The sequence below is a fragment of the Hyla sarda genome, chromosome 11 (genome assembly GCF_029499605.1).
Source record: "Hyla sarda isolate aHylSar1 chromosome 11, aHylSar1.hap1, whole genome shotgun sequence".
In the NCBI taxonomy this organism is placed as follows: Eukaryota; Metazoa; Chordata; class Amphibia; order Anura; family Hylidae; genus Hyla; species Hyla sarda.
The window spans coordinates 92,758,643-92,773,917 of NC_079199.1; the positions used below are offsets into that span (position 1 = coordinate 92,758,643).

Sequence of the window (15,275 nt, forward strand, 5' to 3'; positions counted from 1 at the left end):
AGGGGGAGGGGCGAATCAGATTGGTCCGAACATCTGTCAATCACCATTACATTGAGTAATGGGATTGATTACGTCACAGCCTCCAAAGTTCCTTAAGCTGAAGACCATAGAGTTCACTTAGTCACATGACCCGCAGGTCCTGGTACGCTACGCGCAGGTAATTAACCCTTTATTTACAGATATTTCAACCTATTTACATAAAGCTTAAATAATCTATTGATTTACTATCTGAGATAGGGGTGACAAGGGCAGACTATAGAACGGGGACCCCCTACGTCCTAGGGACTCTGGCTATGGGGACCCACAAACATACAGGTACCGCATCAGATGCGGGACTGGGACACCACAAAAGTATATTAGAAATATTTTTTATTTACCATAAGGAGTGCAATAGCAAAAATAAATTTTAATGAGAGTGACCATTTAAGTCTTGAAAACATCGTACAGGTGACAGTAAAGAGAAAACAAAGACGCGAGCTCCGCGGAGCTCGCGCCTTTGTTTTCTCTTCACTGTCACCTGTGCAATGTTTTATAGAATTAAAGAATAAAGATTCTTCAAACGGCAAGAAAAAGGGTGAGTTCTGCACTACCAATTTTTTTCTATATGTGTGGTGTAGGTGGGCGGTCCTATGGAGTGGTCAATGGGACTGGGAATACAATGGCTGTCCTGAGGGCTGCGGATCTCCTTGGGCATGCCTGCTGCACTTGTGTTGGGCCCACTGTTGAAATGTTTATTATGTTCACTATGTTCATGCACTTTATTATATTCTCTGTGTTTACTGTATTCATTATGTTATTTATGTACTGTACCTTTAAGCAAGAGATGCAGTAGTGACCAGGTGACCCTGTCTGCCCAATGGAAACCCCTAAATTCTCATGTATATAGTGTATGGGGGGAGGAGTTCCCCCAATCTAGTTCAGCCTAGAGCTGAGTCTGAGCTACATTGTGGAAAAGAGGAAGAAGACTTGTGTGGTGAATCCAGAGGAAAGCCGAAAGAACGTATCTGTTCCGCCTACAGTTGGTGAGTCAAACACTGGTGTGATAGTAATTGGCCCTTGTCAAAACCCTAGTCAGTGAGGGATATCTTCAAGTCTCAAACTTAAGTCTCTAGAATTCATGTGGGTGAAAAGCACCGTAAGTCCCAGCAAGGCAACAGCGCTCGCAAGGGTTACACTGCATCCCATCTACTCTGCTCCATACTGTGGGCTTTACCATGTCCACCTGCTCAGTAAAAGACAGTTATCCATAACCCGGCGTCAGTGTGTTTCTTGCCCCCATGCCTGGCCCAGGAGAAGCTGTCTCCACCTAGGACCGTGTATAGACTAACGGTGCCTTGGCATCACGAAGTGACAAGTCTACCTTGCACCCCCGTATATGCATATGCACTACTGTTATCACTCTGCATCCCAAGTATTCAGCACTACCGCTTCAAGCCCACCGTACAGTTCCTTTCTCGATTAAACACCTTTGTTTGTCCTAAGGCTGTTCTAAGTTCTCCAGTGCCGAGCGTCTGTATTCTTTTCGCACCATACAGGTTCCGCTTGGCATCCTCCGACACATTTGCCCACAGATGATGCACTTGGGCCTGTAGAACCTACATACTCATAGGTTGCTAAAGCTGGTGCCCCAACTGGTCCCTTAGTTACTTGATTGGCAATAAATCCGGTGAGCAGGTAGACCAAGAAAGTGAAACATTCTAGTGAAACATTCCTGGGAAACCCTTACTGTTTGTGGGCGGGCATTATCCAGCCGAAAATACCAGTTGGAATCCATGAGAAATAACACGTGGCAGCAAGATGTCCTGCACTTATTGCGGAGCTGTTAGTGTCCCTCGTATCACAAATAGGGGTGACTGTCATAAGGTATGACTCCCCAGATCATCTCCCCAGAAGTTAGGGGAATGTGTTGCTTGACAGCAAAAGCAGGATTGAAGCTTTCTCCATTAGGCCTCCATACACAAACATGCCCATCTTTGGATACCAGGGTTCAATTTCTGCAGGAACACGTGGGAATTGAGTTCCTGCACTTTTTCCACAGCAGGAATACCGTTTCCATTAGCAGGAGTCCTCCAGGACCAGCCCTTGAGTTGAAATCTTGGGTGAGTTCCCAAACATTTAGAGTTGACCCCTGTCAGATGCCAAACAGAGCCTGGATTTGTTGCTAAAGGCAATACGGTTCCAGGCAGGACTCATAATGGGAGCCATGACACCGGATTTCCCTCTGTTTAGAGTCTGGAAATGGACCTGGAAGAGATTGTGTAGTGAAGTGCCACCTGTATATGGATGGTGGATGAGGAAGCTGGGGGAGCTGCTCATGCTTGTCGGCACATCAAAAACTCTTTTACTGGTTGTCTTTTTGGGCTGTTCAGAGCTTGTTTGCCATTTTTGTGTTCCCTCACATAACCACTGCTCCCAACACTTCCTAACAGCTTGGTCAGACCGACCAATTGTGGAAATAACCATCCTGCCTCTCTCACACCAATGATGTTCCCCGGGAGTCAAGTTCTGGGGAAAAAAAACTGTGGATTGGTCCTGCAGGACTCCTGCTAATAGGAACAGTGTTCCACCTGTAGAAAAAGTGCAAGAACTCAGTTCCCAATGTGTTCCTGCAGGACATGAGCCTTGATGTTCCCCCACTCTAAGTCTGTCATCTGGACAAAATGTCTTTATGGACCTCTCATAGTCAACGATCTTTCACCAAGAGGTCCACTACCCAAAAATAGTAGAGATCTTTTTTATAGGGCAACAGGAGAAGCACTTCTTTCAGGCACTTGCTGTAAGACCCAGTGTTGTATCAGAAAGCACCTGGAATAACATATTTGCCTGAGACATAACTGCATGCTGCATTTTGCAGCAATCCAACATCTCTTTCTGAGTGCATTACTATTTTATAGAAAAAGTCCATCACTGGACTCACCCCAACCCCCTGAGATATCCCTGGAGGAGTGTTACGGTTTGCGCTCCAGCTGTCAGTGCTGGCCGTGAGCGGATTTCCCTGCTCTCCCCTGCTGTCAGCGGTGCTGGGGTTCGCATCGCCGGACGCATCCCCATGCGAATCCCAGCCCGTCACTCACCTTGGTCCCCTGCTGCCTCCTCTTCTGCCTCTCAGCTCCAGCACGCATGTCCCCGTCTCCTAGGGCGCGGGCACACTGGAGCTTTAAGATTTAAAGGGCCAGTACACCCATAATTATATGCAACACCTGTGTCTCCTCTATAAGTTCCTGCTTCTCCCCCACATCCCTGCCAGAACTTTGTTGCCTTGTGCAATTGAGAAAGTGTTACTGTGTTTTGCCTTGCCTTGTTACTGACCTCCTGCTACGTTCCTGACCTTGCTCCTGTGCCGCCTGCATACTGACCTCCTGCTTCGTTCCTGACTACGCACCTGTGCTGCCAGCCCTGACCTTCTGCTATCCAGACTACGAGATGCTGTTTCCCATCTGTACCTCGAATCTCCTCAGCCGCCTATGTGGACGAGTCGTGCCAGGGGTAGCGACCTGGGTGCCGCCTGCCGCAGCTTTGCGGCGGGCTCTGGTGAAAACAAGCAACACCTTAGACTCTGCTCCCTGGTATGGCCCGCATCATCTGCCACACAGGTCCAGCGGATCTACTACCTCCAGTGTTCTTGTCTGCTGAACCGTGTTACAAGGAGCCTTGCCAATTTAATAATCTACCTTCAAAACCAAAATAAAGAAATCTGGATTTCATACGTATATGGTAGTATAAAAAAAAAATTGGAGAGCAAAATGGTCCTGTAGGATTAGGCATGTTGGTTTTCAACATGCAGGGCCAGTTCTGCCTATAGGCAAAATGGGCAGCCACCTAGAACGCCCTCTTGATAGGGATACCGCTCTGCACGCTGCAAGATAGTTAGTAGCTGGCTAGCATCCGAAGCAACCGTCCAACCAGCACCACCAGCACTAACTGTCACCCCAGTAGTAAGGTAATTACATGTTGAGGAAGGTTTGTTACAGTGTGTCACCTAGTAAGGTGATTACATGAGGAGGTGGTTTGTTACAGTGTGTCACCCCAGTAGTAAGATGGGGCATGTCAAAGGGCAGAGGCAATGGCCAGGGTCAAGGGGGGCAAAATTAGCTTTCGCCTAGGGTGGCAAAAATCCTTGCACCAGCCCTGTCATCATGTCCGATCCTTTTGTTCTCATGAAGATAAGTGGTCAGTGATGTCCGGCTTTGGCTTTACCTTCTTCTCCCCATTCAGAATACATGCCTGCTCAGCTGGGCCAAGCATGCTAATATATGGGGGGATGGAGAGATACAGCAGTCCTCTAAACAAGTCTTCAACCAACATCTACTTTCGGTGTCTCGTCAGCTTAACCCAATGAGCTCCACCTAGATGACACAGAATTCATCTTGTATTGTATTTGTTTTGTTTGTACTTGTATTGTTCCTCCAGATGGCTTTAGGGAATGGAACACCCAGGGAAGGTAATAGAACAATCTATTTGTCTTACAACTGATAATATCTTTTATTGTTGCAATACAGAAACATTGCATTTGCTATATATGTGGGTGTAGTTTACTCACTTAGAGGATAAACTACCCGATAAAAGACTTTATGAGGCTTGTCACCTTATCTTCTAGGACGTAAATCATATTATGGGGTGTTAGATTCCATCCCAAGTAATGAAAACGTAAATTACAGACTGGGTATAGAAGCAATGACAGATAATGCACACGATAGAAATCCATAGAATGCCCATCAATGCTCATCCTTTATCCTTAAAGGGGTATTCCGTGCATAGACATCTTATCCCCTATCCAAAGGATAGGGGATAAGATGTCAGATCGTGGGGGTCCCGCTGCTGGGGACCCCTGTGATCTCAGCTGCGGCAACCCAGAAATCCAGTGCACGGAGCAAACTGCGCTCAGTGCAGGATGACTGGTGATGCGGGACGGAGGCAGTTGTCACGCCCCCTCCCATAGACTTGCATTGAGGGGACGGGGTCGTGATGTCACAAGTGGGGCGTGACCGTGATGTCCCGACCACACACCCTCAATGCAAATCTATGGGAGGGAGCTTAACAACTGTCACGCCCCCTCTCATAGACTTGCTTTGAGGGGGCGTGGTCATGACATCAGAAACGGGGCATGACTGTGATGTCACGAACCTCCGGTGCTGCACCCGACGCTCTAAACGAATGCCAGGTGCATCAGGGAGATCGCAGGGCGTACCCTTTGGATAGGGGATAAGATGTATAAAACCAGAGTACCCCTTTAAAGGGGTACTCCGGTGCTTACACATCTTATCCCCTATCCAAAGGATAGAGGATAAGATGCCTGATCACGGGAGTCCCGCAGCTGGGGACGCCCGTGATCATGCATGCGGCACCCCGTTTGTAATCAGTCATAGCTATCACGCCCCCTCCCGTAGGCTTGAATTGAGGGGCGGAGCGTGACGTCACACGGGGGCGGAGGCGTGACGTCACACGCCGCCGGCCCTGCGGTCGACCGTAATCAGACCCGGAGCGAACACGCTCCGGGGACTGATTACAAACGGGGTGCCGCATGCATGATCACGGCGTCCCCAGCTGCGGGACTCCCGCGATCAGGCATCTTATCCCCTATCCTTTGGATAGGGGATAAGATTTGTAAGCACCGGAGTACCCCTTTAACTATAATTGTAAATAGACCTCATCACATATGTATGAAACCAGAGGGACAAACTATGTATGTGTTACGCCGAGCGCTCCGGGTCCCCGCTCCTCCCCGGAGCGCTCGCTACACTCTCGCTACTGCAGCGCTCCGGTCAGATCCACTGACCCGGTGCGCTGCGATACTGCCTCCAGCCGGGATGCGATTCGCGATGCGGGTGGCGCCCGCTCGCGATGCGCACCCTGGCTCCCGTACCTGACTCGCTCTCCGTCGGTCCTGTCCCGGCGCGCGCGGCCCCGCTCCCTAGGGCGCGCGCGCCGGGTCTCTGCGATTTAAAGGGCCACTGCGCCGCTGATTGGCGCAGTGGTTCTAATTAGTATGTTCACCTGTGCACTCCCTATGTATACCTCACTTCCCCTGCACTCCCTCGCCGGATCTTGTTGCCATTGTGCCAGTGAAAGCGTTTCCTTGTGTGTTCCTAGCCTGTGTTCCAGACCTCCTGCCGTTGCCCCTGACTACGATCCTTGCTGCCTGCCCCGACCTTCTGCTACGTCCGACCTTGCTTCTGTCTACTCCCTTGTACCGCGCCTATCTTCAGCAGTCAGAGAGGTTGAGCCGTTGCTAGTGGATACGACCTGGTCACTACCGCCGCAGCAAGACCATCCCGCTTTGCGGCGGGCTCTGGTGAACACCAGTAGTGACTTAGAACCGGTCCACTAGCACGGTCCACGCCAATCCCTCTCTGGCACAGAGGACCCACCTCCTGCCAGCCGGCATCGTGACAGTATGCAGTACTAGTATACTCTCACACTGCCTTTTCCGGTTGTCTTTCCCTTAAAAGCAGTGTTTCACGCCATCAAGGAGTCTTGGAAACTGACTGGAAATCTATGCCAAGCCAAAAATCTATCCAGAAGGAAAGAATACCAATACCTAGACAGTTTTCTGAGTTATTGTCCCTCATCAGGACGGAGCAGGATTCTGCTTGGCTGGGGAGAGGCCTAGAGGGACCAGAGTTATGTTTCTCCTTGAGGTTTCTCCTGATGAGGGGCAATAACCCAATAACCCAACAGATGGGTATTTTTTTCTCCTTCTTGAGAGATTTTTGGCTTGGCATACATTCCCAGTCAGTACCTTAAATCTTAGTTGGAGTGAAACACTGACTTTAAAGGGGTTATCCACCATAATGTGACTTTAGTACTTACCTGCCAGACAGTAATGGACATGCTTATGAAGGATCTGGGCTTGTCCTGGGGCTAAATGGCTGTGAGTCCACAATAACGCTGCGGCTTCCTTTTTGTGAACTGATCATTCCCTGTTGGAGTCCCTTCCCTCCAACTACAAGTCCCAGGATCCCTTGTTAGTAAGTGTGAGGTCACTTTTCTCCTCCCACACATCCGTCACTCCACCCATTGCAGCAAAGCTAAGCTCCCTTTTGTGCTGTGGTGAAACTACAATTCCCTTTGGAGAATGATCTCTCTCCCAATCAGTGGTCACTCCACCCATTGAAGCACTGCCATGCTCCCTTTCAACACCTGACTAGTGATGTAATGTCTCAGGCCACCCTGTAACCTGGGAAAAGCTGAGACATCAGTCATTTTGTATGCTGCTAAAACTGAACATTGGGGCAAAGATCACAAAATAATTGCAAGACCAGCCATCAAACACAGGTACAGACACAATATTATCATCTACAAACTTTACAGCCCCTGTAGCACAGTCAAATGAAAACAAAATCAGGTACCCTTTAAGGAAAAGCTACCTGAAAAGTGACATGAGTGAGCTGCTTAACATATCCCTTCTTCCCAGAATTCCCAGTGGACAATGAATGGCCTATAATTCTTAGCACATTTTTATGTTGCTCTCCTCAACATTACCCCTTTGGTTCCTACTATACTATTAGTGGTACATGAGGGCTCTTTAGTCTTAAAGGGGTACTCCACTGGAAAACATTTTTTTTTTTTAAATCAACTTGTGCCAGAAAATTAAACAGATTTGCAAATTACTTCTATTTGAAAATCTTAATTCTTCCAGTACTTATCAGCTGCTGGATGATCCACAGGAAGTTCTTTTCTTTTTGATTTCCATTTCTGTCTGACCACAGTGCTCTATGCTGACACCTCTGTCCATGTCAGGAACTGTCCAGAGCAGGAGATGTTTGCTATAGAGATTTGCTTCTACTCTGGACAGTTCCTGACATGGACAGAGGTGTCAGCAGAGAGCACTGTGGTCAGACAGAAAAGAAATTCAAAAAGAAAAGAACTTCCTCTGGAGCATACAGCAGCTGATAAGTACTGGAAGATTAAGATTTTATAATAGAAGTAATTTATAAATCTGTTTAACTTTCTGGCACCAGTTAATTAAAAAAAAATTTTTTCCAGTGGAGTGCTCCTTTAATGGAGTTTTACAAATTTTACCAGCCAACTACCATAAGTCTCAAATGGCAACGTTACAGTTGATTTACATTTGCAAAAAAGTTTCTTTTTCACCCGACGCGTAATGTTTAGTCCCAAGTTTTAGTAAGTGAAGGTCATTGCCCAGTATTTGGGGATCAGAAAGGGTGCACCCTTCAGGGAGAGGACTGAACATGTGTGCCCCCTACTGAGAATAGGGCTAAAAAAGGAGGAGTGTTCTACGTGCGGTGAACAGTGTGCAATGCATGTTGGGTAATAAGTAGTTTATGTTATCACGGAAAGTAGTTTTTTGTTTTTGTTTTTTGTTTTAAAGCAATGGTATAGGTATGTTCTGTAGGGAGTACCAATCAGCTTAGAAAGTTTTTTCCCTTAGTCTTTAGTCGATGGGCACCATATTTCAGTGCTGTTCAATTCAATATTAGTATGACATTATATGTAGGACTATATTATTATTAGTTTCCGTGCTTATAAATGGTATATTCCATTACTAGTGCTTTTGTGCTCTTTGGTGTATATTTGCTATTACATTTAAAGGGGTACTACACTGCCTCAGCATTCAGAACATTTTGTTCTGAACGCTGGATGCGGGCTGCGGGGGTCGTGATGTTACACCACGCCCTTCAATGCAAGTCTATGGGAGGGGGTGTGGCGGCTGCCACGCCCCCTCCCATAGACTTGCATTGAAGGGGCGGGGTGTGACGTAACAAGGTACTACTTAAAGGGGTGTTCCACTGCCCCATCGTTCAGAACATTTTGTTCTGAATGCTGTTTGTGAGCTGCGGGGGTCATGACGTCGCAACCACGCCTCTCGTTATGTCACACCCTGCCCCTTCAATGCAAGTCTATGGGAGGGGGCATTTCGGCCACTACGCCTCCTCCCATAGACTTGCATTGAAGGGGCAGGGTGTGACCTAACGAGAGGCGTGGTTGCGACGTCATGACCCCCGCAGCTCACAAACAGCGTTCAGAACAAAATGTTCTGAACGCTGCGGCAGTGGAGTACCCCTTTAAGTAAATGTGCAGGACTTCACACAGTCAATGGTGGAGCAGCAATGGCCACCTACCTTTATTATGCCCAATTTGTGACCACTTAGCTCACTCATTTGCCTACTCACACTCACATATCTCTTGTTCTTTAGACGTTTATTTATTGACTTATAAGGCATGAAAGGGGAATTCTAGCAAAATGCAGTCATTTGGGATTGGTCAAGCAATATGAATACAAACACGTAATGGATGGCATGGGAGCGTGGTTATGGTGATATTACTGATGGTGCACAAGATGTTTTCAATAGAGAAGTAGCTTGAGACAGTTTTATCATATATGAAGAAAGGATCCTTCATCCTGTAGGCATCTCCAACATGTAGACATGTGTGGTAGAGGGTGTGATGAGGGCAGATGGAATGGTCCAAGGGGCAGATGGCATTAACCTCTTGTGTTTGTGACGCCAGGGCATGGTTTATCCTCAATACCACCCGAAAGTATACCACCGGATCCTTGGCTAGGCAAGGGGGCAATAATGACTCTGACGCCAAGTTACGGAACAACGGTAGCTTTACTGAGTTAGACAGGTGGAATAGTCTATACAGCTTAGCCAGGCCCACGGAGGTGACCAGTGACTTCAGAGACCTTAGGGCTGGCTGGGACTTGCAGTGGACTGGGACAATTTTGATGCAGGGCCACGCTGACTGGAGACAGGTTGACTTTTGACTGACTTGACTGAGACTGACTATACCCGTTTGTTGCTTACCAGGCTCTGACTGAGACCTGGGGGTTGTGGACCTGTAGACTTGTGGATGAGTGGTTGACTTGAGGCCTCCTCTGGACTCCAGACAGACTCTTAGGACTTGACTGCACTGGACCTCAGCAAAGACTTAACTGGAAATCAAGAGAGCGAGCTAGCTCCTCCCAGGGCTTATATGGGGGAGACTAGGAGGGGTCCCATAGGTCAACCTAAGGTCATGTGGTCACTGATACCTCACTGCGTTACAATCACGACACTGGTTAATCACATATCAATGGTTCTTAAAGGCATAACACTATTATATACAATACACAGTATAACTGTACAAGGGGAACAGGTGCAGGGGGGTCCAGGGGACACTGTAGGTAGGCTGCCTGACAGGACAGCTAGGGTACAGGGGTGCAACTCCTGTACCGGGTGACCACACATGATTCCTAGATAAAAAATTCAGCCCTGAGATACCATGTTGTCAGAACCTTGTATATGTAGTAGGAGTGTAGCTCAGTAGAGATAGGCAAATGGTAGTAAACAGCAGTCAGAAACATTTCAAATACAGTACAGGGCTTCTCCTGCTCTTTATTGTCCAAACACAATATACAGCCATATTCACATTGGCACAGAAACAAACCTGCTTGTCTAAGCACTAACTTCACTTGTTTTATACATATTCACAGGCCCTCACTATACAGGTGGCGTACTACAGCCAACTCAACAAAATAGACTTCAAATATGTTACCTTACACAAATGTCAATTGTCCCAGGGGAGGCTATCAGACCTCAAGACCTCCAGTCAAGCTCCCCCGGCCTCTCAGTGCAGACTGTCTCTCACCTTTTGAGCCTAGTGGCAATCTCTCTTCAGCACCTGTGCTGATCTGGGTCACTTTCAATGCCTGGCCTGCCCAGGAAGGGAGATGAAAGTCCCCACTACCAAACCTGCTTTAATCCCATAAAAATCCAGGCCTATGGTCTGCTAGAGATTTAACTCTTTACTGGAATTTCCCATATCACACCCATCTTCCTCTGGATGAGATTTTGGCCTCCTTAAACCTGGTTGCTACATATGACAGTTTTTTGGGGAAATATAGCAATACCCAACCTCCATTTCTTCCATTGTCCACAGTGTTCTCTTGCAATTTACCTCATTTAAAAATGTTGGGGACGATCCACACATCTTATTAATAATGCACACATTTGACATACAATATTCATATTGTTGTTTTTTATTGAGATAGGAATAGTTTATTATATTTCATCCTTATAGAGATAGTTCATATACATAATGAATTTATTGTCATTGGTGTGGCACTTTTAATAAGCTGTGTTCTATTGTTATCTTCTCTGCACTGGCATTAGGCCCAAGACCCAGCCCGAGTCCTACATTACCTAAAGATCACACTGTGCCCTCTAGTGGGTCGGATTGTTTTTACACTTAGAGATAATGGAGCAGAATAAAAAGCTATGTAAAAATTTCACATTTGGCCAAGTGAACAAGTGAACCTTAAAGGGGTACTACGCCCCTAGGCATCTTATCCCCTATCCAAAGGATAGGGGATAAGATGTCTGATCGCGGGGGTCCTGCCACTGGGGACCCTCACGATTTATGTGCTGCACCGGGCATTCATTTAGAGCATCAGGATCAGTGTCAGAGCTTCGTGATGACATGGCCACCCCCCCTCAGTGCAAGTCTATGGGATGGCCGTGACATCACGAGCGAGGCGTGACCCTGACGTCACAAGCCTCCACCCCACATCACCAGTCATCCAGCATGGAGCGCAGTTCGCTCCGTGCACCGGATGTCTGGGCTGTCACAGCCGAGATCTTGGGGGTCCCCAGTGGCGGGACCCTTGTGATCAGACATCTTATACCCTATCCTTTGGATAGGGGATAAGATGTCTAGGGGCGGTGTACCCCTTTAATAGTGATAGGGACATAAGCTGCCAGGTATTTCTAGCAGCAACTTGTTTTCCTAGGCCACAGAGGATCAGCCACATTGGTTTATATCATAAAAAAAAACAAAAAAAAAACTAAAAGGGTCTGTCTGGTTTGGAAGACCTAGAAGGAAATCCCATGATCATGACCTTCATATATCAGACCCTCTCTCACAAAGACAGACCATCGATTTCTGGTCATTTTGGGCTGCCATCAGCCAAAATAGACTTCCAGAGGCCCAAACAGTCCATGCATTATGTGGATAGTCCATTGATTTTATTGGACACTATAAGCACTATCAAGGCTGATTTGTGAGTCACTCACCACGTGCACGCCCACCTCGCCACCTGTGCCGTAGACCGGCCGGTACCGCCTCCGGCTACTCACTTGTAGAAGAAGAAACAAGGTCCGGCACTAGGTTGCAGGTAAAAACTTCTTATTCCTTTATTTCAAGATTCTGCAGTACAGGGTAGAAAGCTGACGCGTTTCGCTAAAAAGCTTAATCGTAGACACGTCTACGATTAAGCTTTTTAACGAAACGCGTCAGACTTTCTACCCTGTACTGCAGAATCTTGAAATAAAGGAATAAGAAGTTTTTACCTGCAACCTAGTGCCGGACCTTGTTTCTTCTACTATAAGCACTATGTAACATAAATGTTAGTCCGCACATCCATGTCTTGTACAAAGATCCAATGCTTCTCAGTGGGTCTTTAATGTCCCTTACTTAAAATGGTGTTGCCTATTCCACCTATGGATGCCGTGACACTAGTGCCCATAGGTGGAATCACCCAGTGGCCGAGCAACTCCAATACTGCTCAACCTAGCCCCTGTGGAGCTCTGGAATGGCACAACCCAAAGCCAGGGGCCAGGTCTGGCAGTATTGGTGCTGCTTGGCCACTGGGCTGTTCCCCTATGGGCACTGGTGTTGCGGCCACCACCCAGTGCTACGCGGTTTTAAGTTAGGGACATTAGGAACCCGCTCTACTCAGGTGACCGTGACACGAGGAGCTGACTTGCACATTTTGATCAAAATCTACACTAATGTCTCTTTTGTTTTATAATTATACTGAGAAACAAATTATCTTTGTACAAGACGTGGATATTCATCCTTGTAGCTCTACATCTATGTCACATGGGTACTATGTAATACAAGGCATGGAACCAGGAACAGAAGACCGAATTGCTAGAACAGGGTCCCCCAACCACAGGACAGTGACAGCAAGCACTCTCCATTCAAAATCTATAGTAATGACACATACAGCTGAATGCTGTGATTTCTGCCACTCCAATAAGTGATTAGAGCAGAAAGACCAAAATGCTCGACCATTGATGTATTTAAAGGGGGTTCTAGGGGCTTTTATATTGCACGTTCCTGCATACACGCAATCAATGGAATCATTAGCAGATGGTTCCATTCATTGTGTAGTGGCTGGGCCAGCTTACTGCAGCTAAAACATTTTTTTTTTCTTCCAGAGTACACCCCTTTAAAGGGGTACTCTGCCCCTAGACATCTTATCCCCTATCCAAAAGATATGGGATAAGATGTCTAATCGTGGGGGTCCCGCCACTGGATACCCCCCCCCCCCCCCCCCCCCCGATCTTCCTGCTGCACCTGGCGTTCGTTTAGAGCTTCAGGTGCAGCGACGGAGGCTCATGATGTCATGGTCCCGCCCCCACAATGCAAGTCTATGGGAGGGGGCGTGACTGCCGTCACGCCCCCTCCCATAGACTTGCATTGTGGGGGTGTGACTGTGACATCACGAGCCTCCGCCCCACATTGCCAGTCATCCGTCACGGAGTGAAGTTCACTCCATGCCCCAGATATCTGGGTAGCCGTAGCCGAGATCACAAGATACTTTGGCTAGGGGATAAGATGTCTATGGGCGGAGAATCACTTTAACTACATCCTAATTTATCATCTTCTAATATCTAGATACAATAACATTTGCCATATTTAAATGAGATCAGGTATTATTCTGTATTCCATTGCAAGAACAGGGAACAAAGCCAGCAACAAATTTCCTTTTCAGCTTTCCATTTCCCAGTATGATGTTCAAAGAATTTAGGGCATAGCAAAAAGAGGTAAAAATGTAAATATAGAGGACCCATTGAGAATCATTCCCTTTGAGTGCAGTCAGTGTCAGAGCATAACAGAAGAGCGTATTGACGACAAGTAACAAAGCGATAGTTTTTGTAGCTCTGATGTGGACATTCAGATTCGGGTTGTGGAAGCTCTCCCCACTTCTTCGCATCTGCTTCATGTGTCTGTAGATAGATCCGATGATGGTTACCAGTGATGCTATAGATAGAAGGAAACCCAAAGAAGAAAAAACAATAAAAGCTTCATACCAGCAAACACATCTTGGTGCAATGACTAAAGAAGACGCATTTTTTGAGGAAGAATTAAAGGCCACATTTGACCAATGTGTCTCTGATACATCCCACGAGAAAGTTAGACTCAACAAGAAGGAAACGAGAACGGATGGAACAAGAAGCCAAGTTATCATCTTTGGGAAACGTCTTTGGAGATATATGTAGAACCGGTGTCGGATGCTCACGATTCGGAAGCAAAAATTTACAGAAAGCCAAGTGGAAATCCAGATGTTACAAGACATTATTGCCAGACACACAACCGTGCTCATCCTCTGGACGTCATAGGTGAAGACCAAATGGCTAAGAGGTACCAGCAAAATATAGCTGCAAAGTTTAAGGACTTCATAGAGGGAGCTGAAGAAGCTGATGCCACAAATAAGTAGATCAGACATGCTGATATTTTTGTTTTTTACCCATTCTTGGGCGTTCACGACGAGAATGAAGGTGTTTCCTAAAAATGAAGTCAAAAGAGTCATAATGTCGATGACTATTAGATGAACGCTGAACATGTTGGTTGTGCCCGGTCTCTGACCACAGAAGCATCCTAGATGTCAGAATGGGAAAGGTCTACAACAGGGTGGATGGTAGCCTGGTCACGGATGATAATTAACTCGAGAATGATGCAAATACTGTCTCTTTGCAAGTGGACACCTAACACTTCTGTTGTGTTTAGCCCACGCCAGGGAATTTGTGTGTCTAAAAAAAACAATTCAACTGAGCAGGAAGATAACCAGATATTAGTGGAATGGTCAACACGTTGTCTATTCTGTGACCACTTTCACAGAAGCATCCAAGACAAATTTATGTGAAAAGAGCCCCAATCCCATTCTTTTCCCTTCACTGGTCTGCAGTGAGGTTCTTGTACGAGTCTCTGTGGACTCCCTTGACTCCACTAGTTCCAGACCAAGGGGGAGATTTATTAAAACCTTTACAGAGGAAAAGTTGTTGAGTTGCCCATAGCAACCAATCAGATCACTTCTTTCATTTTTCAGAGGACTTTTCAAAAATGAAAGAAGCGATCTCATTGGTTGCTATTGGCAACTCAGCAACTTTTCCTCTGGACAGGTTTTCATAAATCTACCCCCCCCCCCCCCCACCCAAGTCTTTTCGTCTGCTGCCTGCCCTGACGTACATTCCATTTCCCATTCTGAACAATCTCTTCCTTCCCAGACCTCAGCTTGTCCACCATGATGACTGAACTCCACTTGG

At 46.9% G+C, this 15,275-nt stretch overlaps 1 protein-coding gene across 1 annotated transcript; it reads right to left on the bottom strand.

The window, feature by feature from the left end:
• Window positions 1-13,657: 13,657 nt before the first annotated feature.
• On the bottom strand, window positions 13,658-14,575 carry LOC130294970 (taste receptor type 2 member 41-like). The gene has a single exon (XM_056545127.1). The coding sequence runs from the start codon at window positions 14,573-14,575 to the stop codon at window positions 13,658-13,660; it is 918 nt and encodes a 305-aa protein (XP_056401102.1).
• Between the last annotated feature and the right edge of the window lie 700 nt (window positions 14,576-15,275).